Below are 27,281 nucleotides of genomic sequence, written 5' to 3' on the forward strand. Positions count from 1 at the left end.
ACTGAGGTGTGAAAAGGGTAGGACTGACAAGTGAGACGGGTAGGACTGAGGTGTGAAAGGGGAAGGACTGAGGTGTGAGATGGGTAGGACTGAGGTGTGTGACGGTAGGACTGAGGAGTGAGATGGGTGGGATTGAGGAGTGAGACGGTAGGACTGAGGAGTGAGACGGGTAGGACTGAGGTGTGAGATGGGTAGGACTGAGGAGTGAGACGGGTGGGACTGAGGTGTGAGAGGGGTAGGACTGAGGTGTGAGACGGTAGGACTGAGGTGTGAGATGAGTAAGACTGAGGTGTGAGATGGGTAAGCCTGAGGTGTGAGACGGTAAGCCTGAGGTATGAGACGGTAGGACTGAGGTGTCAGACGGGTAAGACTGAGGTATGAGTCGGGTAAGACTAAGTTATAAGACAAGTAGGACTGAGGCATCAGACAGGTGGGACTGGGGTGTCAGACAGGTAAGACTGAGGTGTAAGATGAGTAAGACTGAGGTGTGAGATGGCTAAGACTGAGACGGTAGGACTGAGGTGTGAGATGGGTAGGACTGAGGTGTGAGACGGGTAGGACTGAGGAGTGAGACGGGTAGGACTGAGGTGTGAGACGGGTAGGACTGAGGTGTGCGAGGGGTAGGACTGAGGAGTGAGACAGGTAGGACTGAGGTGTGAGACGGGTCAGACTGAGGTGTGAGAGGGGTAGGACTGAAGAGTGAGACGGGCAGGACTGAGGAGTGAGACGGGTAGGACTGAGGTGTGAGACGGGTAGGACTGAGGTGTGAGACGGTCGGACTGAGATGTGAGACGGTAGGACTGAGGTGTGAGACGGGTCAGACTGAGGTGTGAGAGGATAGGACTGAAGAGTGAGACGGGTAGGACTGAGGAGTGAGATGGGTAGGACTGAGGTGTGAGACGGTAGGACTGAGGAGTGAGACGGGTAGGACTGAGGTGTGAGACGGTAGGACTGAGGTGTGCGAGGGGTAGGACTGAGGAGTGAGACAGGTAGGACTGAGGTGTGAGACGGGTCAGACTGAGGTGTGAGAGGGGTAGGACTGAAGAGTGAGACGGGCAGGACTGAGGAGTGAGACGGGTAGGACTGAGGTGTGAGACGGGTAGGACTGAGGTGTGAGACGGTCGGACTGAGATGTGAGACGGGTAGGACTGAGGTGTGAGACGGTCAGACTGAGGTGTGAGAGGATAGGACTGAAGAGTGAGACGGGTAGGACTGAGGAGTGAGATGGGTAGGACTGAGGTGTGAGACGGTAGGACTGAGGAGTGAGACGGGTAGGACTGAGGTGTGAGACGGGTAGGACTGAGGTGTGCGAGGGGTAGGACTGAGGAGTGAGACAGGTAGGACTGAGGTGTGAGACGGGTCAGACTGAGGTGTGAGACGGTAGGACTGAGGAGTGAGACGGGTAGGACTGAGGAGTGAGACGGGTAGGACTGAGGTGTGAGACGGGTAGGACTGAGGTGTGAGACGGGTCGGACTGAGGTGTGAGACGGTAGGACTGAGGTGTGAGACGGGTCAGACTGAGGTGTGAGAGGATAGGACTGAAGAGTGAGACGGGTAGGACTGAGGAGTGAGATGGGTAGGACTGAGGTGTGAGATGGGTAGGACTGAGGTGTGCGAGGGGTAGGACTGTGGAGTGAGACAGGTAGGACTGAGGTGTGAGACGGGTCAGACTGAGGTGTGAGAGGGGTAGGACTGAAGAGTGAGACGGGTAGGACTGAGGTGTGAGACGGTAGGACTGAGGTGTGAGAGGGGTAGGACTGAGGTGTGAGAGGGGTAGGACTGAGGAGTGAGATGGGTAGGATTGAGGAGTGAGACAGGGAGGACTAAGGAGTGAGACGGGTAGGACTGAGGTGTGAGACAGGTCGGACTGAGGTGTGACAGGGGTAAGACTGTGGTGTGAGACGGGTAGGACTTAGGAGTGAGACGGGTAGGACTGAGGTGTCAGATGGGTTGGACTGAGGTGTGAGACGGGTAGGACTGAGGTGTTCTTAGATGTATTTTTAGATGTAATTAATGTAGTGTAGAATTGATCACATGAATCCACTGTGTTCTGGATAAATAATAGGGTTTTTTTTGCTAAGTATTGCATATGGTGATGTGTTTTTAATGACAGATTCCCTTAAATAATTCCTATTTCTCCAATAAGAAATATCCAAAAGTATCATCGTTCTTATCGCAACAAATCATATCTCAGACGCTGTATTGTGATTGTGATACGTATGGTGTCGCAGATTCTTGCCGATACACAGCCCCATCATCGAGCATGTAATCGGTTTACCGATTAAATATACACCCTCACATTTCCTAACATAATATTACAAATATTTATTTCTAAATAAATTATTCACAAAAGCATGTTAAACTTCTGTAATATTTTCCACTTAAAGGTATATGCGGTGTAATCGTGCTCTTGAATGTGGTCGGGTTATGAAGCATCAATCGTTCTAAAAGCACTCCACATTCTCCATTTACACCGACAGCACATGGTGCAGTTTAATATTCTGGTTCCTGACTGTTCTCTCTCTCAGTAATTATGTGTAGAGGATGAAACCGGTTACTTATTCTTTAGTCGGTGCAGAGAAACTCCATTTAAACAGCGGCCTGAGCTCAGGATCGAACCATGGATCAGAGCAACACTACCTGCTGAAGAACCTGCTCTCAATCTGTCAATCAAATCCAGGTTTATAAGTTTGAGATAAATGGATGGAGGGATGGATAGATATTTCAGTTCTACTTCAATGATAAAGGTGATGGAGTGATCCTTATGGATGGAGTGAGTTTGGTAGAGTGTCACCTAGTCCAGGTTACTCTCCTAAATCATATCAAAAAGCCCTCAAACTGCTACTCTGATTAAAACCATCTGTTTTCATTGACCACCCCCCCCACCCCCATTTTTTACTCATATCATATCTTTATCTGATAATTGAGGGGTTAAAATGTCCCATAGTTTTTAATAGAGGTCATGAATATTTATTAATGAATATATTCATATTAGAACAGTTTCATGATTCAGTACTTTTTTTTAATAATAATAAATCCAGTACTATTTTACATGGAGTGTTTTTTTGTTTTGTGTATCCAGTATCCATTTTAAAATCGGATTTTTGATGTAACTTGTTTTGAAACAAGTAAATGATTTTAATAGCAATTAATAATGAAAAAAGGTCATCATAAAATCTCCACAATAACACTGGTAGTCACTCGGGCACGTGGCATTTGCTGTTACAGACCCCCATTAAAGAAAGGAAACATTATGTGGCCCTCAGAGGAAAACTTCTGGGGACCCCTGGTGTACATGATACCAGAACATCCCACATAAAGGTTTTAAGTCAAAGTGTTTTCAATCTCAATTCCATGTCAGGTTCCAGGCGGGATGTGGAGCAGGTCCAGAGTCTGAGTGCTTCATTAGTGCTGCGCGTGTGTGTGTGTGTGTGTGTGTGTGTGTGTGTGTGTGTGTGTGTGTGTGTGTGTGTGGGTGGAGGACTGGGTCGAGTGCTTATCAAACTCATTGACTCAGCATGCTGATTGACTCTAAATGTTTATGTGGATTCTCTGGAGTAACAGCAGCATGATCAAGTGGAACGGCAGTCAGTCATAAATAAAGATGAGCCCATTTTTTTCGTTGGAATATTCCCGAGCTGATTACGCAGCATGCTCGGAAAGGCGCGAGGACACCTCCAGTTTCACTTCAAGAGGCGATGTGTGTGTGCATTGTTTAATTAATACACCGTTAAGAGGTGCAACAGGGGAGATTATCAGCCGGAGGTTACGAGTTCGAATCCAACAATCCAGGCTGCAGGCAGGATAGAGGGAGGAGGGATGAATGGATGGGGTGTGTGTGTGTGTGTGTGTGTGTGTGTGTGTGTGTGTGTGTGTGTGTGTGTGTGTGTGTGTGAAGGGATGGCTCTGTCCTACCAATCACAGGGACTCTATCCAATTACAGGTGTAAGAAGCAGAAAACTAAGGACGGTGCTTCCATTTAAATGTGTGTTACACCACCCATAACACAGCAGAAACACATCTCAGAGGGAGCATGTGATAGTCTTTACCCTCTCTGATTGGTCTGTGGTATATACTGATCATTGCAGCAGTGCTCAGCCATAGGAAATCGAAGACCGCAAATACAGAGCTGAGAAACAAACCTGAGTCACTTTCTAGACCTATTGATGACTGGTTCATTCTCGACAGAGACCTGCACCTTCAAAACAGTCCCCTTGCACAGCAACACAGCACCCCCAATGTTCTTCTGGAATGTGTCCTGGAAGTCTTCTTTTCGAAGCGTGTCAAGCAGCTCCTGGGTGTTTTTGGGGCCTGATCTCTCTGTGATAGGTTGCCCAGGATCACGTTGAACTTCACGTTTGCATCGATCAGAACAGCCTGATACCACCTGACATGTTTCTCAGCTGTGTCCTAATGTACTAAAGCTACTTCCTCATCTAGACTCAGGATTAGATTAGATTGTTAGATGCTTTACCAATCATTGCCACATGTGCAGACCACTAATTCATCTCATGAGAACGTTATCTTGTTTATTTTGTTGTTTTTTGCATGGATATTAGACCTGAAGAAGAGATCAGGGATCTCAGGACAGTGAGGAAAAGTCAACCACAGCATCTTTGTATTAATATTTTAAACGGCTTTCAAATTTTGATTACCCCCTGCTAATGTCTCCTCATTAAAGATTCATCGGCACTGAGGCTACACGGTACGGTCTTCCTGTGTGTACACACACACACACACACACACACACACACACACGCTGTTGCTACTTTATGATTAATTCTTTGTCGTGTTAAGCATTAAGTGAAACATTTGTAGCAGGGACGGTAACCATTCCTTCTGATTGTGACTCAATTTTCTGTCAATAAAGCAGCACATATTCACATACTCGTCTTCTGCCTGGACACTGATTCAGACTTCCAAAGTTTGACACTTAGATACTGTGTCGTTCTCATCGTGTGGGTTTTGTGAAAGTAATATATTAAAATGATTTCATATCTGACTCATCCTGCAACACTGATCCAATCTAGAACATGTCACACACTGTGATGGAGAGGTGGGAGTGATGTGGAAAGTGTGTGTGTGTGTGTGTGTGTGTGTGTGTGTGTGTTGGCGGGGTGGGGGGGGCTTGTAACTTGTGAGGCTTGGTGTTGCAGGTGCGGGCATGATTTAGCAGGTGAGGGTGTGGTGTTGCAGGTGGGGGTGTGGTGTTGCAGGTGGGGGCATGATTTGGCAGGTGGGGGTGTGGTGTTGCAGGTGGAGGTGTATTGTGGTAGGTGGAAATGTGGTGTTGCAGGTGAGGGTGTGATGTGGTAGGTGGGGGTGTGGTGCTGGAGGTGGGGCTGTACCCTATACACACTATACCCTACACCCTGTACCTTATACACATTATACTCTATACACTATACCCTACACCCTGTACCTTATACACACTATACTCTATACACTATACCCTACACCTGTACCTTATACATTATACTCTATACACTATACTCTATACACTAAACCCTACACCCTGTACCTTATACACATTATACTCTATACACTATACCCTACACCCTGTACCTTATACACATTATACTCTATTCACTATACCCTACACCCTGTACCTTATACACACTATACTCTATACACTATACCCTACACCCTGTACCTTATACACACTATACTCTATTCACTATACCCTACACCCTGTACCTTATACACACTATACTCTATACACTATACCCTACACCCTGTACCTTATACACACTATACTCTATACACTATACCCTACACCCTGTACCTTATACACTATACTCTATTCACTATACCCTACACCCTGTACCTTATACACACTATACTCTATACACTATACCCTACACCCTGTACCTTATACACACTATACTCCATACACTATACCCTACATCCTGTACCTTATACACATTATACTCTATACACTAAACCCTACACCCTGTACCTTATACACATTATACTCTATACACTAAACCCTACACCCTGTACCTTATACACACTATACTCCATACACTATACCCTACATCCTGTACCTTATACACACTATACTCTATACACTAAACCCTACACCCTGTACCTTATACACATTATACTCTATACACTAAACCCTACACCCTGTACCTTATACACATTATACTCTATACACTATACCCTACACCCTGTACCTTATACACACTATACTCTATACACTATACCCTACACCCTGTACCTTATACACACTATACTCTATACACTATACCCTACACCCTGTACCTTATATACACTATACTCTATATACTAAACCCTACACCCTGTACCTTATACACACTATACTCCATACACTATACCCTACATCCTGTACCTTATACACATTATACTCTATACACTAAACCCTACACCCTGTACCTTATACACACTATACTATATACACTATACCCTACACCTGTACCTTATACACACTATACTCTATACACTATACCCTACACCCTGTACCTTATACACACTATACTCTATACACTATACCCTACACCCTGTACCTTATATACACTATACTCTACACTATACCCTACACTGTACCTTATACACACTATACCTATACACTATACCCTACACTGTACCTTATACACTATACTATACACTATACCCTGTACCTTATACACACTATACTCTATACACTATACCCTACACCCTGTACCTTATACACACTATACTCTATACACTATACCCTACACCCTGTACCTTATACACACTATACTATATACACTATACCCTACACCCTGTACCTTATACACTATACTCTATATACTAAACCCTACACCCTGTACCTTATACACACTATACTCCATACACTATACCCTACATCCTGTACCTTATACACATTATACTCTATACACTAAACCCTACACCCTGTACCTTATACACATTATACTCTATACACTAAACCCTACACCCTGTACCTTGTACACACTATACTCTATACACTATACCCTGTACCTTATACACACTATACTCTATACACTATACCCTACACCCTGTACCTTATACACACTATACTCTACACTATACCCTACACCCTGTACCTTATACACACTATACTATATACACTATACCCTACACCCTGTACCTTATACACACTATACTCTATACACTATACCCTACACCCTGTACCTTATACACACTATACTCTATAAACTATACCCTACACCCTGTACCTTATACACACTATACTCTATACACTATACCCTACACCCTGTACCTTATACACACTATACTCTATACACTATACCCTACACTGTACCTTATACACACTATACTTATACACTATACACTATACCCTGTACCTTATACACACTATACTCTATACACTATACCCTACACCCTGTACCTTATACACACTATACTCTATACACTATACCCTACACCCTGTACCTTATACACACTATACTCTATACACTATACACTATACCTACACCCTGTACCTTATACACACTATACTCTATACACTATACCCTGTACCTTATACACTATACTATATACACTATACTCTATACACACTATACCTATACACTATACCCTGTACCCTGTACCTTATATACACTATACCCTGTACACTATACACTATACCTACACCCTGTACCTTATACACACTATACTCTATACACTATACCCTGTACCTTATACACTATACTATATACACTATACTCTATACACACTATACCTATACACTATACCCTGTACCCTGTACCTTATATACACTATACCCTGTACCTTATACACACTATACCTATACACTATACTCTATACACACTATACTATATACACTATACTCTATACACTATATACACTATACCATATAGTATAGTTTCCATACAAAATATACTCACTGTATATACACTACACCCTATAGATGGTACACTAAAGCCTTTTAAAAAATGCACTGCTCACTCAGGTTATCACTTCAACTAAAGGTTAATAAAATACAGGTTATATATGGTAACCTGATCTTTTGACCTTCCTGACAGGAACATTCATCTTCAATCCCACTGGATTTCTTCTTTTTTTATTCTCTTGTTTTTTCAGTGTACTGTTTGGGACTGGGATTCGAATGGAAAGCATGACTTTATTGGAGAATTCCAGACTACCTTTAAAGAGTTGAAGACCGCTATGGATGGAAAACTGGTTAGTATACTAAGTCACATACTAAGACACACACACACACACACACACACACACACACACACACACACCAAATAAATGCATCAACATTCAATCAAATATAAACAGTGTCACATGCAGTTATTATTATTCTCTGTAGGCAGATTCCGTGTGTTTAATTCTGTGCCATTCCTGTGTCTCTCACCCGCAGATTCAGTGGGAATGCATCAATCCCAAGTACCAGGTGAAAAAGAAGAATTACCGAAACTCGGGCATGGTGATCCTGACTCAGTGTAAGGTGAAGACGCTGTCTGTGTTGCACAGAAAGTCAGTCGAGAAGGACCTGTACAAAACCCGTGGACGTCTTAAATATGTAACGACACTCTTAATGCTTTTTTTCCCATCTAGATAATAAAAATGCACTCGTTTCTGGATTATATCATGGGAGGATGTCAGATCCAGTTCACAGTAAGTGACTCCGATGTCTGAATTACATCAAAGAAAAGGCCTCACAACTAGCTGTGGATGTAAAAATTTAAATAAAACCAGAATGCAATGAACTTCAAATCTCATAAACCCCATATTTTATTCAGAATTCACAAAACAATATAACATATCAAATGTTTAAACTGAAGATATGTACCATTTTAACGAAAGGTCATTTTAAATTTGATGTTTCTCTCCATGTAGCACCACATAATGTCCATCTGAGCATCCATTTTTGAGAGGAATGTTGTCCCATATGTGTCTGATACAGAATTCTAGTTCTCGACAGTTCTGGGTTTCCTTTGTTGTGTATATCATTTCATGATGCCCCAAGTGTTTTCAAAAGGTGAGCGGTACAATTCCGCTGCTCAGAATCATGGATGTTACGATGGCTACGTATGTTTATAAGCAGCGTATTAACAAGGCTCTGAAAACACACCTAAACTTTCAGCCAATCGCAATCCACCGTTCACACTGGCCATGATATGAAGAGAAGTATTATTGCGCTGTAGTTGAGAGGGGGAAAGCTGTAGTTCCTGGGATGTTCTTGTTGTTTCTGTGTACGTGATTGGTGGATGTACCTTTCTGTAGGTGGCGATTGATTTCACTGCCTCAAATGGTGACCCACGGAACAGCTGTTCCCTCCACTACATCCACCCTACACCCTGTACCTTATATACACTATACTATACACTATACACTATACCCTACACCCTGTACCTTATACACACTATACTATACACTATACCCTACACCCTGTACCTTATACACACTATACTCTATAAACTATACCCTACACCCTGTACCTTATATACACTATACTCTATACACTATACACTATACTCTACACCTGTACCTTATACACACTATACTCTATTCACTATACCCTACACCCTGTACCTTATACACACTATACTCTTTACCCTGTACACTATATACTATAGAATGTACTCTCTACACATTATACCTTATTCATTGTATTCTGCACACGTACCCTACACTCTGTACCTTATACACTATACTATACACTATACTCTATACACTATACACTATACTATATACTGTAATCTTTACATTATATACACTATACCATATAGTATAGTTTCCATACAAAATATACTCACTGTATATACACTACACCCTATAGATGGTACACTAAAGCCTTTTAAAAAATGCACTGCTCACTCAGGTTATCACTTCAACTAAAGGTTAATAAAATACAGGTTATATATGGTAACCTGATCTTTTGACCTTCCTGACAGGAACATTCATCTTCAATCCCACTGGATTTCTTCTTTTTTTATTCTCTTGTTTTTTCAGTGTACTGTTTGGGACTGGGATTCGAATGGAAAGCATGACTTTATTGGAGAATTCCAGACTACCTTTAAAGAGTTGAAGACCGCTATGGATGGAAAACTGGTTAGTATACTAAGTCACATACTAAGACACACACACACACACACACACACACACACACACACACACACACACACCAAATAAATGCATCAACATTCAATCAAATATAAACAGTGTCACATGCAGTTATTATTATTCTCTGTAGGCAGATTCCGTGTGTTTAATTCTGTGCCATTCCTGTGTCTCTCACCCGCAGATTCAGTGGGAATGCATCAATCCCAAGTACCAGGTGAAAAGAAGAATTACCAAACTCGGGCATGGTGATCCTGACTCAGTGTAAGGTGAAGACGCTGTCTGTGTTGCACAGAAAGTCAGTCGAGAAGGACCTGTACAAAACCCGTGGACGCCTTAAATATGTAACGACACTCTTAATGCTTTTTTTCCCATCTAGATAATAAAAATGCACTCGTTTCTGGATTATATCATGGGAGGATGTCAGATCCAGTTCACAGTAAGTGACTCCGATGTCTGAATTACATCAAAGAAAAGGCCTCACAACTAGCTGTGGATGTAAAAATTTAAATAAAACCAGAATGCAATGAACTTCAAATCTCATAAACCCCATATTTTATTCAGAATTCACAAAACAATATAACATATCAAATGTTTAAACTGAAGATATGTACCATTTTAACGAAAGGTCATTTTAAATTTGATGTTTCTCTCCATGTAGCACCACATAATGTCCATCTGAGCATCCATTTTTGAGAGGAATGTTGTCCCATATGTGTCTGATACAGAATTCTAGTTCTCGACAGTTCTGGGTTTCCTTTGTTGTGTATATCATTTCATGATGCCCCAAGTGTTTTCAAAAGGTGAGCGGTACAATTCCGCTGCTCAGAATCATGGATGTTACGATGGCTACGTATGTTTATAAGCAGCGTATTCACAAGGCTCTGAAAACACACCTAAACTTTCAGCCAATCGCAATCCACCGTTCACACTGGCCATGATATGAAGAGAAGTATTATTGCGCTGTAGTTGAGAGGGGGAAAGCTGTAGTTCCTGGGATGTTCTTGTTGTTTCTGTGTACGTGATTGGTGGATGTACCTTTCTGTAGGTGGCGATTGATTTCACTGCCTCAAATGGTGACCCACGGAACAGCTGTTCCCTCCACTACATCCACCCCTACCAGCCCAATGAGTACCTCAAGGCCCTGGTGGCAGTCGGTGAGATCTGCCAGGACTACGACAGGTAACTTACACCAATAGCAGGAGAGCAGGATTCGTTCCTTTATATATATATATATATATATATATATATATATATATATATATATATATATATACATACTTTTCATGATTTCCTGGATTTGGATTACTGTAAAAGATACTCCTGCTGATTAATAATGCAACCATCTGGTGGGATTTTTTTCCCTAAAGCCCTGTAGATCAGATTCATTATCACATTACACGCAACCGAAATCTATAGACGTTGTGATTGATGTACATCCTGCATCATTCGAGCGCCAAGCCAATTATATCTGACCCTTACAGAGGTCGTTATCTTTATTCTCACATCCTCTGGTTTCAGCGATAAAATGTTTCCGGCGTTCGGCTTCGGAGCGCAGATCCCACCTGACTTCAAAGTAAGTCTGGAACAGCTGGAACAATTCCTTCTTTGAGTTTGGAATAGTTCAGGTGTAAAAAAAAAAGTGACCAGGAAAATACAATAGAGCATCAGGTTTCTCTCAGGGTCATTTCATGGCAGTTTCCTTCTTCTCAAGGTCTCCCATGATTTTGCTGTGAACTTTGATGAGGACAACCCTGAGTGTGCTGGTAAGTGTGTGTGTGTGTGTGTGTGTGTGTGTGTGTGTGTGTGTGTGTGTGTGTTTGTGCACATACACCTGAGTTAATGCAAAATGTTCAGATTCCACTGTAATCTGTACGTGTGAAGTAAACTCTCACACACACACACACACACAGCTGGGCCATGTCACACACCAAGGTTTTCCCACAAGAAATCTTAGAATCCTTCATGACACAAGCTTAGACACATGAGAGATGAAACATCACCTGAGGAACTATTTGAATAGTCACATATTCACCCTAGTGATTTATGTTTGTGTGGTCCGAGGATCAGGGTTGGAGAACATCCTGAGTATTCCAGGAAACTGATGGCTGTATGAATGCCCTTTACAGCAGGATGTCAAAGAGTTCCTACAACCACAGTAACAGATATATCTGGCATGTTCTCTTTTCTTCCAGGTATTCAAGGTGTTGTGGAAGCTTATCAAAACTGCCTGCCTAAGATCCAGCTGTATGGCCCCACTAACATCGCGCCGATCATCCAGAAAGTTGCCAACTCTGCTTCCGAGGAGATGCACACCAAGGAGGCCATGGTGTGAAGCCTTGTTACATCTACTAGGGGTTCAAGAAGGAGAATTCAGCTTTAGTTCCAGTTTATTGTAGCTCATTTTATTAAACATATATATATATATATATCAGTAACTGTTATCAGTGTGACGCTTAGCTGTAATCTGTAGACATCAGTAGACTGCCTGAAATTCCTGAAATGCGTGTAATCCAGGAATTCTCACTCGTCTGAGGGAAATAGTTTTCTAGGTCTTCAACAGAGATTTGAATTGTTCTTCCTTAACCTGCGCATTTTACATTATGGCTTGGATCTTATGAGCATCTCTCCCTGCACACACACACACACACTCTAGGAGTATTTCATTCTGCTGATCCTGACCGACGGGGTTATAACCGACATGGCAGACACGCGCGAGGCCATAGTCCACGCCTCCCACCTCCCCATGTCCGTGATCATAGTGGGGATTGGCAGCGCGGACTTCAGCGACATGCAGATGCTGGACGGCGATGACGGCATCCTGCGCTCACCCAAAGGAGAACCCGTCCTCCGTGACATCGTCCAGTTCGTGCCCTTCCGGAACTTCAAACACGTGAGTGTGGGTCAAAACAAAAAAACATCCTTCAGGAAGTTTATCATACACATGCCCAAGACCGGGTGACCTTGATTTCCTCCTGATCTTCACTCTCCAAGCAAACGATGAGGTTGAACGTATTCTAAAATGATAAAAATCAGCCCCTTTTATTATCGTATTCATGTAATTATAGAATATTTCCATGTGTTCCCTGCGTTGTAGTAATTACTGAACACGGGGGAGAATAAACAGGATCAGGAGGCACTGTAGGAAACGCTGTGTTGACGTGTCCTCTTTTGGCGACAGCGAGGTTTTATGTCGGGCAGAACATTGTGGCGCGTTTAATCGAACGTGGCATGTCATTAAAAAGCAGAACGGCCACGCTGTGGCACCTTCGGAACACAAACTTGCTTAGACAGGCAATCTGCGCCCCCGATCCGCCCCCTATTCCACCCCCGATCCGCCCGGACTCCTCCCCCTGATCCGCACAGACTCCGCTCCCCACCTGCCCGGACTCCGCCCCTGATTTACCTGACTCCGCCCCCAAAATCCATCATGGTGTACAGGAGCAAATCAGGCCTGCTGGATTCGGGTCACCTCAAACAGTCCTTAAGCTCAGTGTTGATATGAAACTCATGTTAGTGCCAGAGACTCCAGGTGTGTGTGTGTCCATACACATACTGCCCCAGTGCATGCAGATTTTATTTTTAGCATTGTCCTGCTGTCTCGTTTTCTACCTGTTTTGCAGACAGAGTGAAATGAGAGTGACCCCCCCCATCCGTTTCACCTTCCCAGTGTGACATCTCACATTCTTCTCTGTTTCTCTCGTCCCTTTTCTCAGGCTTCTCCTGCGGCGCTGGCGAAGAGCGTGCTGGCCGAGGTGCCCAATCAGGTGGTGGATTATTACAACAGCAAAGGCATCAAACCCAAATGTATGTCCGACTTCGAGTCTTCCAGAGCGTTCAGTCCCTGAAGCACATCGACCTCACCGGGAGACGAGGAACACACACACACACACACACACACACACACACACACACACACACACACACATACACACATATACTCACTTACCACTCAGTATCATCAATATTATTATTATTATTATTATTATTATTATTGTTATTATTGTTATTATTGTTATCCAATTCTCCCTTTTCTTCATTCTTCTTCTGCATCTTCTGGTGAAGATGTTGGGTAGAAAATGGTGAAATTTGGTTCACTGATGGTGGAGGGTCTTAGAAACATTCCCTCCAAATCCTGCTTGTGTCCAACCAATGCTTAAGCGCCACCAACAGGTCAATTTGCACCTAATATGGAAAAATAGTTGTATATTTTTATAGCTTGTGTTTGACATTTAAAAGCCAGACTGGAAGTGTTGCTGGAATCTCTGGATAAACCTGATTGGATGGATGTTGCATATTTTCTGCACTGAACTCACACGCACACGTCATCTTCTGTCCAACCTGGACTAGATTCATCAGATAAATTTTACAAATCTGACAGTGAATCCTGCAAACAGGAAGTAAGGCTTTATTTCAGAAACAACTTTTGCACACTGATGCATAACTTGGTGGACGTCTTCAGGACCACGATAGGACGACGTTTTAGTGCTTTTTTATTTTAGGTAAAAAAAAATTGACGACTACGAGATTAACTAACAAGAATGAAGTCGCTGAATTTCTGCTAAATCCTAACCTAAACAAGCATTTAACCAAATTCCACCCAGTGGAACAGCGAAGCGTTTCTCGCAATTTTGTGATTTTTCTCAGAATAACACTATTCTCACACTGCTACGAATTTATTCGCATAATATTTTTACTTTATTCTCGTAATTTTGGCTTTATTTTTATTATTTTATTTATTTACTTTAATCTCGTAATATATAAGATTATTATTATTCATTTTTTTTTACAATTTTTAACGTAGCACTAAAACACAGTCATACCATGACCTGAAGCTACACAAGTTTTTTTGCCAGCGCCACCTTCTGGTCAACAGTAATAATAAAGCGCAAAAAAGTTTTTACATCATTTTGCCTTGTTTTGATCTAGATTTTTGCAGTCAGAGTATTCCACCACTGTCCATGATCTGGACATACACATCATGAGTCAAGCCATTTCATCTCCTGTAATTGATTTGAGTGACACCGTGTAGAACTCCTTTGCTGTAGAGGCTACAGTGCAATTCTCGGTCAGGATTAACATTCCACGTGACAAAAACCATCAGGAACTGAAAGGCTACACAGTCCGAGAGAACCTGAGATTTCCTGCCACACCCTGAGGTTCTGTTTAGGACTTCGGTTGTGTTATTACCGTTGTGTTATTACCTAAAAAGAATAGGTGTACAGTATGTAGAGGTTATTACAAGCACTCCTAATCAGTAGTCCAATACAGCTTTGAAAATCGATCCTTACTCTAGATAACTTCTGTTCTTTTCTACATGATTGTTGACATTTTGTTCGTGCAATTTCTAAACAATTTGTAACGAGAACGTTTCCGCGGAAGTTTGGAGAAAGTAGCTGAGAACGCAGTAGATCACTTTTCCACTCTAACCTTCTTTTGTATGTATATATATGTGTGTGTGTGTGTGTGTGTGTGTGTGTGTGTGTGTGTGTGTGTGTGTGTGGCTGTGTGTGTGCTCCTGTGTATACTTACTACAGATACTACATTGTATATTGCATGTTGACAATAAAAGAATTGAGACATTGGAGCATCAGATGTTTTTTTTACATATACATATATATATATATTCATGATATGAAATATAACTGCCCTTGAAAAGCTTTTTAAAATTTATTTTAACATTATTTATTATTAACCGATAATGAGAATGTACATTTACAAACCTGAGGCAAGAACAGCTCTGAAATTCATATGTATGTGTGTGTGTGTGTGTGTGTGTGTGTATGTGTGTGTGTGTGTGTGTGTATACATTCCCACACATCCTCCACAGCTTTTTAATTACCTTCACATTCATGTATATCAAACACTGATCATTAAGCCAATGCAAAGGATGTAAGAGAGAGGAATAACGCCGATCCCCAGAGCAGATTCACCAGCTTTCTGCCTTCTAGCTGCTCGAATGAAATAATTTTTGGCTTTAAAACCACCGTAAAAATGCACCAAAAATCCCACAAAATACCCCACAATGACAGTTAAACATCCCCAAAACCAACAATATATCCCCCACTGGTGTTAAATACCCAGCACCAATCTTCACCACCATTTTATCATCTCCCTCAACCAGCGTGTTGTTCCCTCATGTGTAAAGTCCTCCACCATTATTCCTGTCGTCAGAACACCTCCCTGTCATGTAACATACACTTCTTTAAACCCTCTGTCTGATACTCTGTCCCCAGCTGTTTAGACCCACTTCAGTTTGTATATCAGTCCAAAGATGAATAGATGACCCATTAACCCACACATTGACCTTTCCCATTTAAATAAAGGAAAAAGGTAAATTACAGCTTTGACCATCATCATCACCATCATCCCACCTCAGGGAAAAGTCTTTAGACTTTAAAGTCCTTTTAAGTACCCTGTATTTTGGGTGTGGTTCTGCTGAAAGGTTATCAATGATTATTGCTCATGGAGAGAATCTGACATCCTTCATGGAGAGTTACACCATTTCTCCCTTCTTCTGCTCAGGTCTGAACACTTTATCTCATCCAATTAACAATAAAACTGTGTATGCTCCTATGGGGTGACTATAGAGATCATGGAGACACTGTGGACAATAGACAGAAGACTGAAGCCGACTCTCTAAATATGTGAGGTGAACTGAACTCCTTGAGCTTTATCTTTGTGGATTCCGTAATAACAGCAGAAATCATAGAATGAGGAACCAGATGATAAGCTTCAGAGAACCTGTCCATGATGACCATGATGGTGGTTAAGCTGAAATTTGTTAATTGTGGAGTAGTTGGAGCTTCTTCATCACTGTGAGTGTATTTGGCCAATCAGAAATCAGATTTGATGCCCGAAGGATCGTCAAAGCAGGGAAGCAACAAAGCAAATGAATAACGAGCATAGAACAAAAGCTCAGAACTTTTCCCTCAGTGAACAGCATTGAAAGCCTGCCTGAAAAGAAAAATGTAGAAACTCTGTATCTAAAGAAGAACATTGGAATCATTCATTTTTCTTCACTACAAACATCTCCACCATTAACTCCTGATGTTCAGGACACCTGTGTTAAACCAAATAAATCTTTTACACTATACCTTTATGACCTCAATTATCATCTCAGCTCAGTGTGAGGATCTACGACGCATACATTAGCATATATTACTTTGAGGCAGAGGCACAAGGGCAAGGGCAAAGTCTCTGAAATGATCCACCAAGTAATAAAACACATCCAAATTCCTGACACATATCGTCCCTAATGCAGGCGTCTATAAGCCAACTTAAATCCCTGTGAGGATCTGCAGGTGAAAGTGTGGGCTGTTAAAAAGTATTTGCCCCCTCTGGATTTCCTCTGGCGTTGTGTATTTGTATCACACTAACCTGCATCTGATCCTGATACAATATGATGGACATTTGTCTATATCTGATGCAGAGAAGGTCATCCATGAATTCATGACCTCCAGACTGGATTATTGTAATACATTACTAAGTGGTTGTCCTACATCATTAATAAATAAAGCTACAGTTTGGGCCATATATCACCATATGACCCCAATCTTATCATCCCTACACTACAAACTACTGCTACTTACCTACAAAACCCTAAATGGTTTATCTCCTCTAGTTCCTAGAATAGCAAAGTCCACTAAAGGTGGTAGAACATTCTCACATTTAGCTCCTAAACTTTGGAACAGTCTTCCTGAGCCTTCCTCAGACACAAGCTCCCAGTTTAAGTGCAGATTAAAAAAATATTTTTAGCGAGTTCTACACATTACACACATCACATATCATAACCTTGTGCTCCAGAACATCTGATCACATCAATATCATGAACAGCAGCTACACTAATTCCTCTCCACTGCTTCTCTCTCTCTATACATCTCGAGGCATCCTGAGGTCACAATGAAATATCTATGACACTGAATTATTATTTATGGAATTATTATTATTTTAATCATTATAAACATCAGAAATAATGAGCCATTGTGGTCACAGTCATCCCTGCAGACATCAGTGGTGGACCAACAGGGCCAGTAAGACCTTCTCTGCTGACCTAAACATTTTACATTTTTTGCCATAAATATGTATTAAATTAGTCCCAATTTAATATTATTTTCATTTCACAGACTTTCCCTCAAATTCAGTGAACAAGCAAGTTTCTATCTAATCAGACTTCATCCATCACATTATATGTTGCCATGGTGAAAGGTCTGACGTAAGTCCAGCAGGATCAGCACGGCTGACTTTTATATCATAAACTCCATGTTGCCTGCAGCTGTTGGTGTAACCAATCAGATCACTCGTTTATACAATTAGAACCGTTTATACTTTAGCAATTTCTTTTCTGTAGAATTTGCACAAAAACACACAATTTACATTCATTTTAAATCCCCAGGAAAACCGTAATGAACAGAAACAATGCACAGGGTGATGTGATGTTATGCCTGGTCGGTAATATACAACCTGATACTGTTATATACCGTTATACTGTTATATACCGACCAGGCATAACTTTATGAGCACCTGCCTAATATTGTGTTAGTCCCCTCTTCACTGCTAAAACAGTCGTGACCCCTCGATCATCAACAGCATGAACTTGTTCATCAGTTTGAGCTACAGGAGTTCGTCTGTTGGATCGGATCACACGGACCCGTTTCTTCCTTTAAGCATTTTTGATAGATTCTGAACACTGCAGACCAGGAACATCCACAAGAGATACAGTTTTGGAGATGCTCTGACCCAGACGTCTAGAAGTCACAATTTGTCAAACTTGCTCGAATCCTTACGCTCGCTATTTTTCCTGCTGTTAATATCAACTTTGTGGACAAAATGTTCACTTGCTCCCTAATAAATAAATCCATCCACTAACAGAAACCATGATGAAGATCATCAGTGTTCTTCACTTCCCCACTCAGAATGATATAATGTTATTAACCTTATAAAGAGCTGAAAATCTCTGTGAAAGTTAAATCTGTGTAATTGAATTATTTGTATTTATTTATTAGAAATAATATTGTAAATTAATGCTGGTAAATATTTACTGTTCATTATTACAGGGAACAAATATGTGAGCGGAACTAATCATCATGTACGGAGAGCCGCCGGATGTCTTAGACGGTTACACCGGAAGTCGCAGTGGTGACATTTCAGGACAGGCAGGAGAACGGGGAGAATGGCGTGTGTGTGAGATGTGTGTTTGAGGTGTTTGGGTTTAAAGTGAACATGGCAGTGTGGAGTTGTAGACTCCTCAGACTCGGTGATGTTCTGATCAACACAGCGGCTGTAACTGTTCCCCGTACACGAGCACAAACATCACCGGAAGGGTAAGAGCTCTCTCTCTCTCTCTCTCTCTCTCTGTGTGTGTGTGTGTGTGTGTGTGTGTGTGTGTGTGTGTGTGTGTGTGTGTGTGTGTGTGTGTGTGTGTGTGTGCGCGTGCGTGCGTGCGTGCGTGCGTGAGTGACCTAGACTGAATCCTTTACAGCATACTACAGGCATAGATTGTGTTTATTAGGTGCACGTGCTGTAAATTACACTAATACATATATATTCTAATTAGAATATTATAATAATTAATAATTAATATTCATTAATAAAAGCAGGTTCTTCTGCAGTGTTGCTCTCCCTTGCTTTCTTCCAGGATCTGGAACACTCCACACACTGATCTCCACCTGCACTATTACTATAGTTTATAATAACCCTGCTCGTGTGTGTGTGTGTGTGTGTGTGTTTGTGTGTGTGTTTGTGTGTGTGTGTGTTTGTGTGTGTTAGTGTTAGTGTCGTTATTGGCTGCGTGAGGAGCTTGAAGACTTCTACATGGTGGGACGAACACCTGACCGCAGATAACATGGAGTTCCTGAAGAGAGAAGTGACTGAGAACTTTAAGGATCTGACTGAAGCCAGACTGAACCCTCTGAAGGATGAAGCTTGGCCTCGACACGTGTGGGACGAACGTGAGTCTCACACTGCATCTCACAATTTGGAGCTTGTGTTTTGTTCTAGAGAGTTAGAGTGTGTGTGTGTGTGTGTGTAGAGAGTCGGAGAGTCGGCTTGGTGGCTGTAAAGTTGGGGATGATGCCGGTGTGGACCAAGTCAGGAGACAGGCACGTAGTGACCATGCTGCAGGTACCGTCATCCGTCGTTACAGTTACTCATTAGTAGTGAGCTCCAATAGCAGAAGATCTCCTCAGGTTCCTCCCCTGTTCCTCAGAGAGCAGGAGTCTGATGGGCTCATGTTATTGTCATGTCATTCATGTTTCTTGGCTACATGTATTATAAAGGACCTGTGTGTGTGTGTGTGTGTGTGTGTGTGTTTCAGGTGCAGGACTGCCATGTGATTAAACACATACCTAAAGATGAGTATAACGGCACGTCAGCTGCTCTGATTGTTGGAGCGAAAAACGTCTCTCCCTTTCATGTAAGTTTAGTAACCCTTTTATTTTTGTAGACACAACCTTACTACCCCACTGCCTTACTACCCCACTGCCCCTGACCCTCACTACCCTCTCACTACCCCACTGCCTTACTACCCCACTGCCCCTGACCCTCACTACCATCTCACTACCCCACTGCCTTACTACCCCACTGCCCCTGACCTCACTACCATCTCACTACCCCACTGCCTTACTACCCCACTGCCCCTGACTCTCACTACCCTCTCACTCACCCCACTGCCTTACTACCCCACTGCCCCTGACCCCACTACCCTCTCACCACCCCACTGCCTTACTACCCCACTGCCCCTGACCCTCACTACCCTCTCACTCACCCCACTGCCTTACTACCCCACTGCCCCTGACCTCACTACCATCTCACTACCCCACTGCCTTACTACCCCACTGCCTTACTGCCCCACTGCCCACTGCCTTACTACCCCACTGCCCCTGACTGCCTCACTGCCTCTCACTACCCCACTGCCCCTGACTGCCTCACTGCCTCTCACTGCCCACTGCCCCTGACCTCACTCACCCCACTGCCCCTGACTGCCTCACTGCCCCTGACTGCCTCACTGCCCTCTCACTACCCCACTGCCTTACTACCCCACTGCCCCTGACTGCCTCACCACCCTCTCACTGCCCACTGCCTTACTACCCCACTGCCCCTGACTGTCTCACTACCCCACTGCCCTCTCACTGCCCACTGCCTTACTACCCCACTGCCCCTGACCCTCACTGCCCTCTCACTACCCCACTGACTTACTACCCCACTGCCCCTGACCCTCACTCACCCCACTGCCCCTGACCTCACTGCCCTCTCACTGCCCACTGCCTTACTACCCCACTGCCCCTGACCCCACTGCCTTACTACCCCACTGCCTTACTACCCCACTGCCCCTGACTGCCTCACTCACCCTCCTCACTCACCCCACTGCCTTACTACCCCACTGCCCCTGACTGCCTCACTACCCTCTCACCACCCCACTGCCTTACTACCCCACTGCCCCTGACCTCACTACCCTCTCACTACCCCACTGCCTTACTACCCCACTGCCCCTGACCCTCACTACCCTCTCACTACCCCACTGCCTTACTACCCCACTGCCCCTGACCCTCACTACTCTCTCACTACCCCACTGCCTTACTACCCCACTGCCCCTGACCCTCACTCACCCTCTCACTACCCCACTGCCTTACTACCCCACTGCCCCTGACTGTCTCACTCACCCCACTGCCTTACTACCCCACTGCCCCTGACTGCCTCACTCACCCTCTCACCACCCCACTGCCCCTGACTGCCTCACTACCCTCTCACTCACCCCACTGCCTTACTACCCCACTGCCCCTGACCTCACTACCCTTTAACCACCCCAGTGCCTTACTACCCCACTGCCCCTGACTGTCTCACTACCATCTCACTACCCCACTGCCTTACTACCCCACTGCCCCTGACTGTCTCACTCACCCCACCCCTTACTACCCCACTGCCTTACTACCCCACTGCCCCTGACTGTCTCACTACCCTCTCACTACCCCACTGCCTTACTACCCCACTGCCCCTGACTGTCTCACTCACCCCACTGCCTTACTACCCCACTGCCTTACTACCCCACTGCCCCTGACTGCCTCACTCACCTCCTCACTACCCCACTGCCTTACTCACCCCACTGCCTTACTACCCCACTGCCTTACTGCCCCACTGCCTTACTGCCCCACTGCCTTACTACCCCACTCCTTACTACCCCACTGCCTTACTACCCCACTGCCCCTGACTGCCTCACTACCCTCTCACCACCCCACTGCCTTACTACCCCACTACCCCACTGCCCCTGACCTCACTCACCCTCTCACTACCCCACTGCCTTACTACCCCACTGCCCCTGACCCTCACTACCCTCTCACTACCCCACTGCCTTACTACCCCACTGCCCCTGACCCTCACTACTCTCTCACTACCCCACTGCCTTACTACCCCACTGCCCCTGACCCTCACTACCTCTCACTACCCCACTGCCTTACTACCCCACTGCCCCTGACTGTCTCACTACCCCACTGCCTTACTACCCCACTGCCCCTGACTGCCTCACTACCCTCTCACTACCCCACTGCCCCTGACTGCCTCACTCACCCTCCTCACTCACCCCACTGCCTTACTACCCCACTGCCCCTGACCCTCACTACCCTTTAACCACCCCAGTGCCTTACTACCCCACTGCCCCTGACCCTCACTACCATCTCACTGCCCCTGACTGTCTCACTACCCCACCCCTTACTACCCCACTGCCTTACTACCCCACTGCCCCTGACTGCCTCACTCACCCTCTCACTACCCCACTGCCTTACTACCCCACTGCCCCTGACTGTCTTACTACCCCACTCCCTTACTACCCCACTGCCCCTGACTGCCTCACTCACCTCTCACTACCCCACTGCCCCTGACTGCCTCACTACCCCACTGCCTTACTACCCCACTACCCCACTGCCCCTGACTGCCTCACTACCCTCTCACTACCCCACTGCCCCTCACTGCCTCACTATTCTCTTACCACTGCCTCACTACCCTATTACTTTACTACCCAATAACCCCACTACCTCCCTCTTCCCTTCTTATTATTCATTGCTGTGAGTTCTGTGAGTGTGTGAGTGTGTGTGTGTGTGAGTCACCTTGCTGAGAATTAAAAAGAGGTGGTTTAGTTTGTGCTTGTTTTGTGTCCTATTGAACTCCTTCCACTTCACTCAGCTCTCACACTCCATCCTCCCAGTTCTCTATCTCTCTCTGATTGATTAGGTTTATTAAGATGAATGTGTCTCAGTGAAAGCTGTCACTGCAGAAGCCCCTGATAGAACTGATGGATGGATGGCACACACACACACACAAAGTTGTTTTATCAGGTTTTAGTTTATTAATGAGAAAATTAGTCGGTTTTTTTTTTTTTACATGAAGGAGTGGAGGTGAAGTGCTAACTTTCTAACCCTCTTGAATAATGAGTGGAGGAACCTCCCTGTGTGCTCACTGCTCCGTCTTTTCTCACTCAGAGGTCCAGCGAGTACTTGGAGCAGTTCCACAATGCCGGAGTTCCTCCCAAACAGAAGCTCACCACGTTCAGCGTGACGGAAAACGCTGTCATCAAACCAGGTGAGATACTTTCTCCTGAAGACCAGTTCCTGCTGCTGCAGTGCTCAGAGCCAGTCAGGAGTCAGTGATGTACAGGTTCTTCTCTAAGTCTCCTACAGTCCTAATACATTGTTTTTTTTTAGCATTGAAGGTCTTTTCATAGGTTGAAACCAGTCGATCCACAAACATTCTGGAAGTAAGATTGCCAGGGTGATGGGTGAAGCACGGTGGTGGTAGTGCAACACACACACCCTGATCTTTCACTGCTGCTGGAATCAGTTTACACACACGGGGGTTTCAGGAAGTGGTTGTGATGAATTGCTGTTCCAATACTTTTGTAGAAGGGTGTATATGAGTGAATAAAGTGTCTTAAGGCTACATTAGGATGTTAATTATCAGTAAAGTGATCCTCCTGTGTGTGTGTGTGTGTGTTTGTGTGTGTGATTAGGCACTCCCCTGTATGCTGCACACTTCCGCCCCGGACAGTACGTGGACCTCACTGCCAAAACGTAAGCGCTCTACACACACTTCAGGAAGATCTGCTGATCTCCTTCAGACCGATTACACAAACATCCCTATTGTTTACAAAAGTGCCGCCTCGCTGGTTTGGGTCGGGTGTGTGAGTTTGGCGTGATGTCCTGGCAGAGGGAAAGACATGCATGCGGTCCTACTTTGCGTTTTTTTGCAGCAAACGATTATGGACAAGCTACAGCTGCTTTAAACGCAGGATATTGCGTGCAGAACCTGGCAACCCGTATGCAGAGACACCCTTTAGCACCAGTCTCGCTAATATTTCTTGATCGCCAATCGCATGCCGTCAACTCCTGCAGGTCCAGGAACACTCCCAAGTTCATGCCGAACATTAGAAGGATGGAGGACGTGGTCCAAGTCCCCTAAAAACATCCAGTGGTCTGGAAGCATACAAGAGATCTTATGTTCAGATCATGAGACCTCATGCTGATGTTCGGTGTGAAGCTGAACTGACCAAAGCTCTCGGTGTGTGTGTGTGTGTGTGTGTGTGTACTAGGGCTGGGACGATTCACTAATCTGGCGATTCAATACTATCCCAATACTTTTGTGCCGATTCAATACATATTGCGATTCTGTAGCTATTGCGATTCATTGTTTAAATTGTGATTTTTGTTTGCTTAATAAAGATTAGACAATGGCAAATACTTGATCATACCCTTAAAGAGACTTTATATGAGTTATATTAACAAAAATAATGCATCACATCTTTCTGAATTTTTATTTCAGGAGCACACATACATAGAGCATAAAGAACCTTGAAGCATAAAACTTTTTAAGTACCAAAAACTTGAATATAATATTTAAATGTGCAACAAAATAACTAAAAACAATACTCTCTGAAATAAAATAAAAGTGCCGTTAAACTGTTCCAATGTCCAACTCAGTCAAGGTGCTAATATCCTTCTCTCTCTTCCTCACCTCAGGTGAGAGCTATTATGGCATCTCGTTGAAACGTCTGTTATAAGTTTGTGCACAGGGAGCTCCAGTAACTTTTGTTTTTCCTGCAAAACATGAAGTCCTGCAGCACTTCTATGGAAATATCCAGTGATGCGTCGTACTCGTCCGAGTAACTTCGCGACAGCGGGCAGCTTCACTGTGAGGACAGATTATGAGTGTGCGCGTAGCACTTAATATGGAGAAAGCCGGTTAATTGGGCAGCGATAACCATATTAGACACATTTTCTGTGACTAAAGCAGGATCTTTATCCGTTAAACAATTCTCAAAGAGGTTTGCTTCACTGACTTTGCCATGGTTTCGATTTCTCGCTCCCGCTTAAAATGGATACGACGTCATCTGATACGGACAACGACAAAATACGTTTGGCCCTCTGTTGGAATAAAAGCGTTAACATCTTCCCACCACCTCTCTGGAACAGTAAAATAATTAAATATATATCGATTCTGAGGTAGACAAATCGATCTCAAAATCGTTTGAAAAAGAATCGCGATAGTTTGGTGAATCGATTTTTTTTCCTCCCACCCCTAGTGTGTACATAATGACACGTGATGGTGGGTGTTCCTAATAAAGTGCCAAGTGTTTAGGAGGAACTTGTAGGTGGTCACGTGATCATCTTCTGTTTGGACAGAATCGGAAAGGGCTTCCAGGGAGTGATGAAGCGCTGGGGCTTTAAAGGTCAGCCTGCTACTCACGGCCAAACCAAAACCCACAGGAGACCAGGTGCTCTCGGACCAGGAGGGGTGAGTGTGTGTGTGTGTGTGTGTGTGTGTGTGTGTGTGTGTGTGTGTGTGTGTGTGTGTGTGTGTGTGTGAGAGTGAGTTATTTGGTCTCATGTGAGGATGAATTGGCATCTTGTGTCTCTACAGGATCCTGCAAAAGTTTTTAAAGGGAAGAAGATGCCGGGCAAAATGGGCAACATTTATGACACAAGCTTTGGCCTGAAGGTGACAACAACGCCCCCACACACACACACACACACACACACACACACACACACACACACACTGGGATTTGTCCTTGTAGGTGTGAAAAGTATTAGAGTTGATGAGCCAGGAAGTTTAAAATAGGTGTGTGTGTGTGTGTGTGTGTGTGTTCTTCCTGGTCAGGTTTGGAGGGTGAACACCAAACATAACATCTTGTACGTGAATGGCTCAGTTCCTGGCCACCGAAACTGCTTGGTGAAGGTAAAAATCACACACACACACACACACATACTGCAGTAGTCTGCTTTGTTTCTTCATCTACCTCCTTACCCTCTTTTATTCCAGGTCCGAGACACCATTCTCCCTCGACACGTGTTGAAGAACAGGAACCCTCCGTTCCCCACCTTCTTCACTGATGACGAGGAGCTCCCCGAGGACCTGTACGCAGACGACTTGTTTCAGTTCGGGGAACCCACACTCGAGTGACGTCATGAGGTCCAGGCCTCCACCACAATCATGTGTATAGTGCTTCTGCTGTTGGACTGAGAGGAACGTGTGAACGAGTGTAACGCAGCGTTCGTGTATCAGACATTAAAATCTCTTTCCTAAAACACTGGGGTTTTATTTACGTGTGTGAATAGGAAGTTGCAGAGGGATGAGTGTGTCACCTCCCGCTGCTCCAAATCTCCTGAGCTGAGCTGTGTGTGCTTCTCTGTGAAGGACTTGTGGTGATTGGAGTCAAATATGGATGAACCTTTTATTTAATCTGCTGCTCTGAGATGCTTTTCTGCTCCCTCACGGTTGTACAGTTGAGCAACCCTCACCCTCACCTGTCCCTGACCCTTCCTGACCCTGTGTGTGTGTGTGTGTGTGTGTGTGTGTGTGTTAAACCTCTGAAGCCATTTCTAATTGGAGATACATAAGATGCTGATCTGAAGAGCACACACACACACACACACACACACACACATATATTATCCCACCTTACTTCCTTTCTCAGATTGCTCCTGATCAATGCATCACATTTTACAACACACACCTGCTCACTACTGCACCCTACTGCTACACACAATCAGCCTACTGTATCTGTGTGTGTGTGTGTTTGCATCGCACTGCACCACTAAACACAATGACATTTTAGCTAGAAACCATTCACACACACACACACACACACACACACACACACACTCTTTTAGCATCTCAAGGCTGAAAATAGCTGATTCTTCTTCTCCCTGGATCTGTTCTCCTCCTGTGTAAAT

The 27,281-nt window shown here is 44.1% G+C and overlaps 2 protein-coding genes across 4 annotated transcripts in view; both read left to right on the forward strand.

The window, feature by feature from the left end:
• Positions 1-15,615, forward strand: part of cpne4b (copine IVb) — a 34,163-nt gene extending 18,548 nt beyond the window's left edge. The window contains exons 8-17 of one of the 2 annotated variants that reach the window (XM_046834488.1): positions 8,074-8,172; positions 8,360-8,446; positions 8,557-8,616; positions 9,226-9,285; positions 11,171-11,244; positions 11,584-11,638; positions 11,777-11,828; positions 12,258-12,391; positions 12,719-12,955; positions 13,779-15,615. In XM_046834488.1, the coding sequence (XP_046690444.1) occupies positions 8,074-8,172; positions 8,360-8,446; positions 8,557-8,616; positions 9,226-9,285; positions 11,171-11,244; positions 11,584-11,638; positions 11,777-11,828; positions 12,258-12,391; positions 12,719-12,955; positions 13,779-13,910 (990 nt within the window). In that variant the 3' untranslated portion in view covers positions 13,911-15,615. Of the gene's footprint in view, positions 1-8,073; positions 8,173-8,359; positions 8,447-8,556; positions 8,617-9,225; positions 9,286-11,110; positions 11,245-11,583; positions 11,639-11,776; positions 11,829-12,257; positions 12,392-12,718; positions 12,956-13,778 lie in introns of both variants that reach the window. The other variant, XM_046834487.1, reaches the window with a different exon arrangement.
• A 3,556-nt stretch (positions 15,616-19,171) lies between these two features.
• Positions 19,172-26,633, forward strand: mrpl3 (mitochondrial ribosomal protein L3). Of its 2 annotated transcripts, none has more exons than XM_046834492.1 (10): positions 19,172-19,385; positions 19,831-20,012; positions 20,093-20,184; positions 20,378-20,476; positions 23,532-23,631; positions 24,059-24,119; positions 25,728-25,839; positions 25,966-26,043; positions 26,206-26,283; positions 26,368-26,633. In XM_046834492.1, the coding sequence occupies exons 1-10, from the start codon at positions 19,285-19,287 to the stop codon at positions 26,506-26,508; spliced, it is 1,044 nt and encodes a 347-aa protein (XP_046690448.1). In that variant the 5' UTR covers positions 19,172-19,284; the 3' UTR covers positions 26,509-26,633. The 2 variants fall into 2 exon arrangements, with proteins under 2 accessions (XP_046690448.1, XP_046690449.1); XM_046834493.1 differs by having other exon boundaries at positions 19,837-20,012.
• Positions 26,634-27,281: the final 648 nt, after the last annotated feature.

This window comes from Silurus meridionalis, chromosome 22 (genome assembly GCF_014805685.1).
Source record: "Silurus meridionalis isolate SWU-2019-XX chromosome 22, ASM1480568v1, whole genome shotgun sequence".
NCBI classification, from domain to species: domain Eukaryota; kingdom Metazoa; phylum Chordata; class Actinopteri; order Siluriformes; family Siluridae; genus Silurus; species Silurus meridionalis.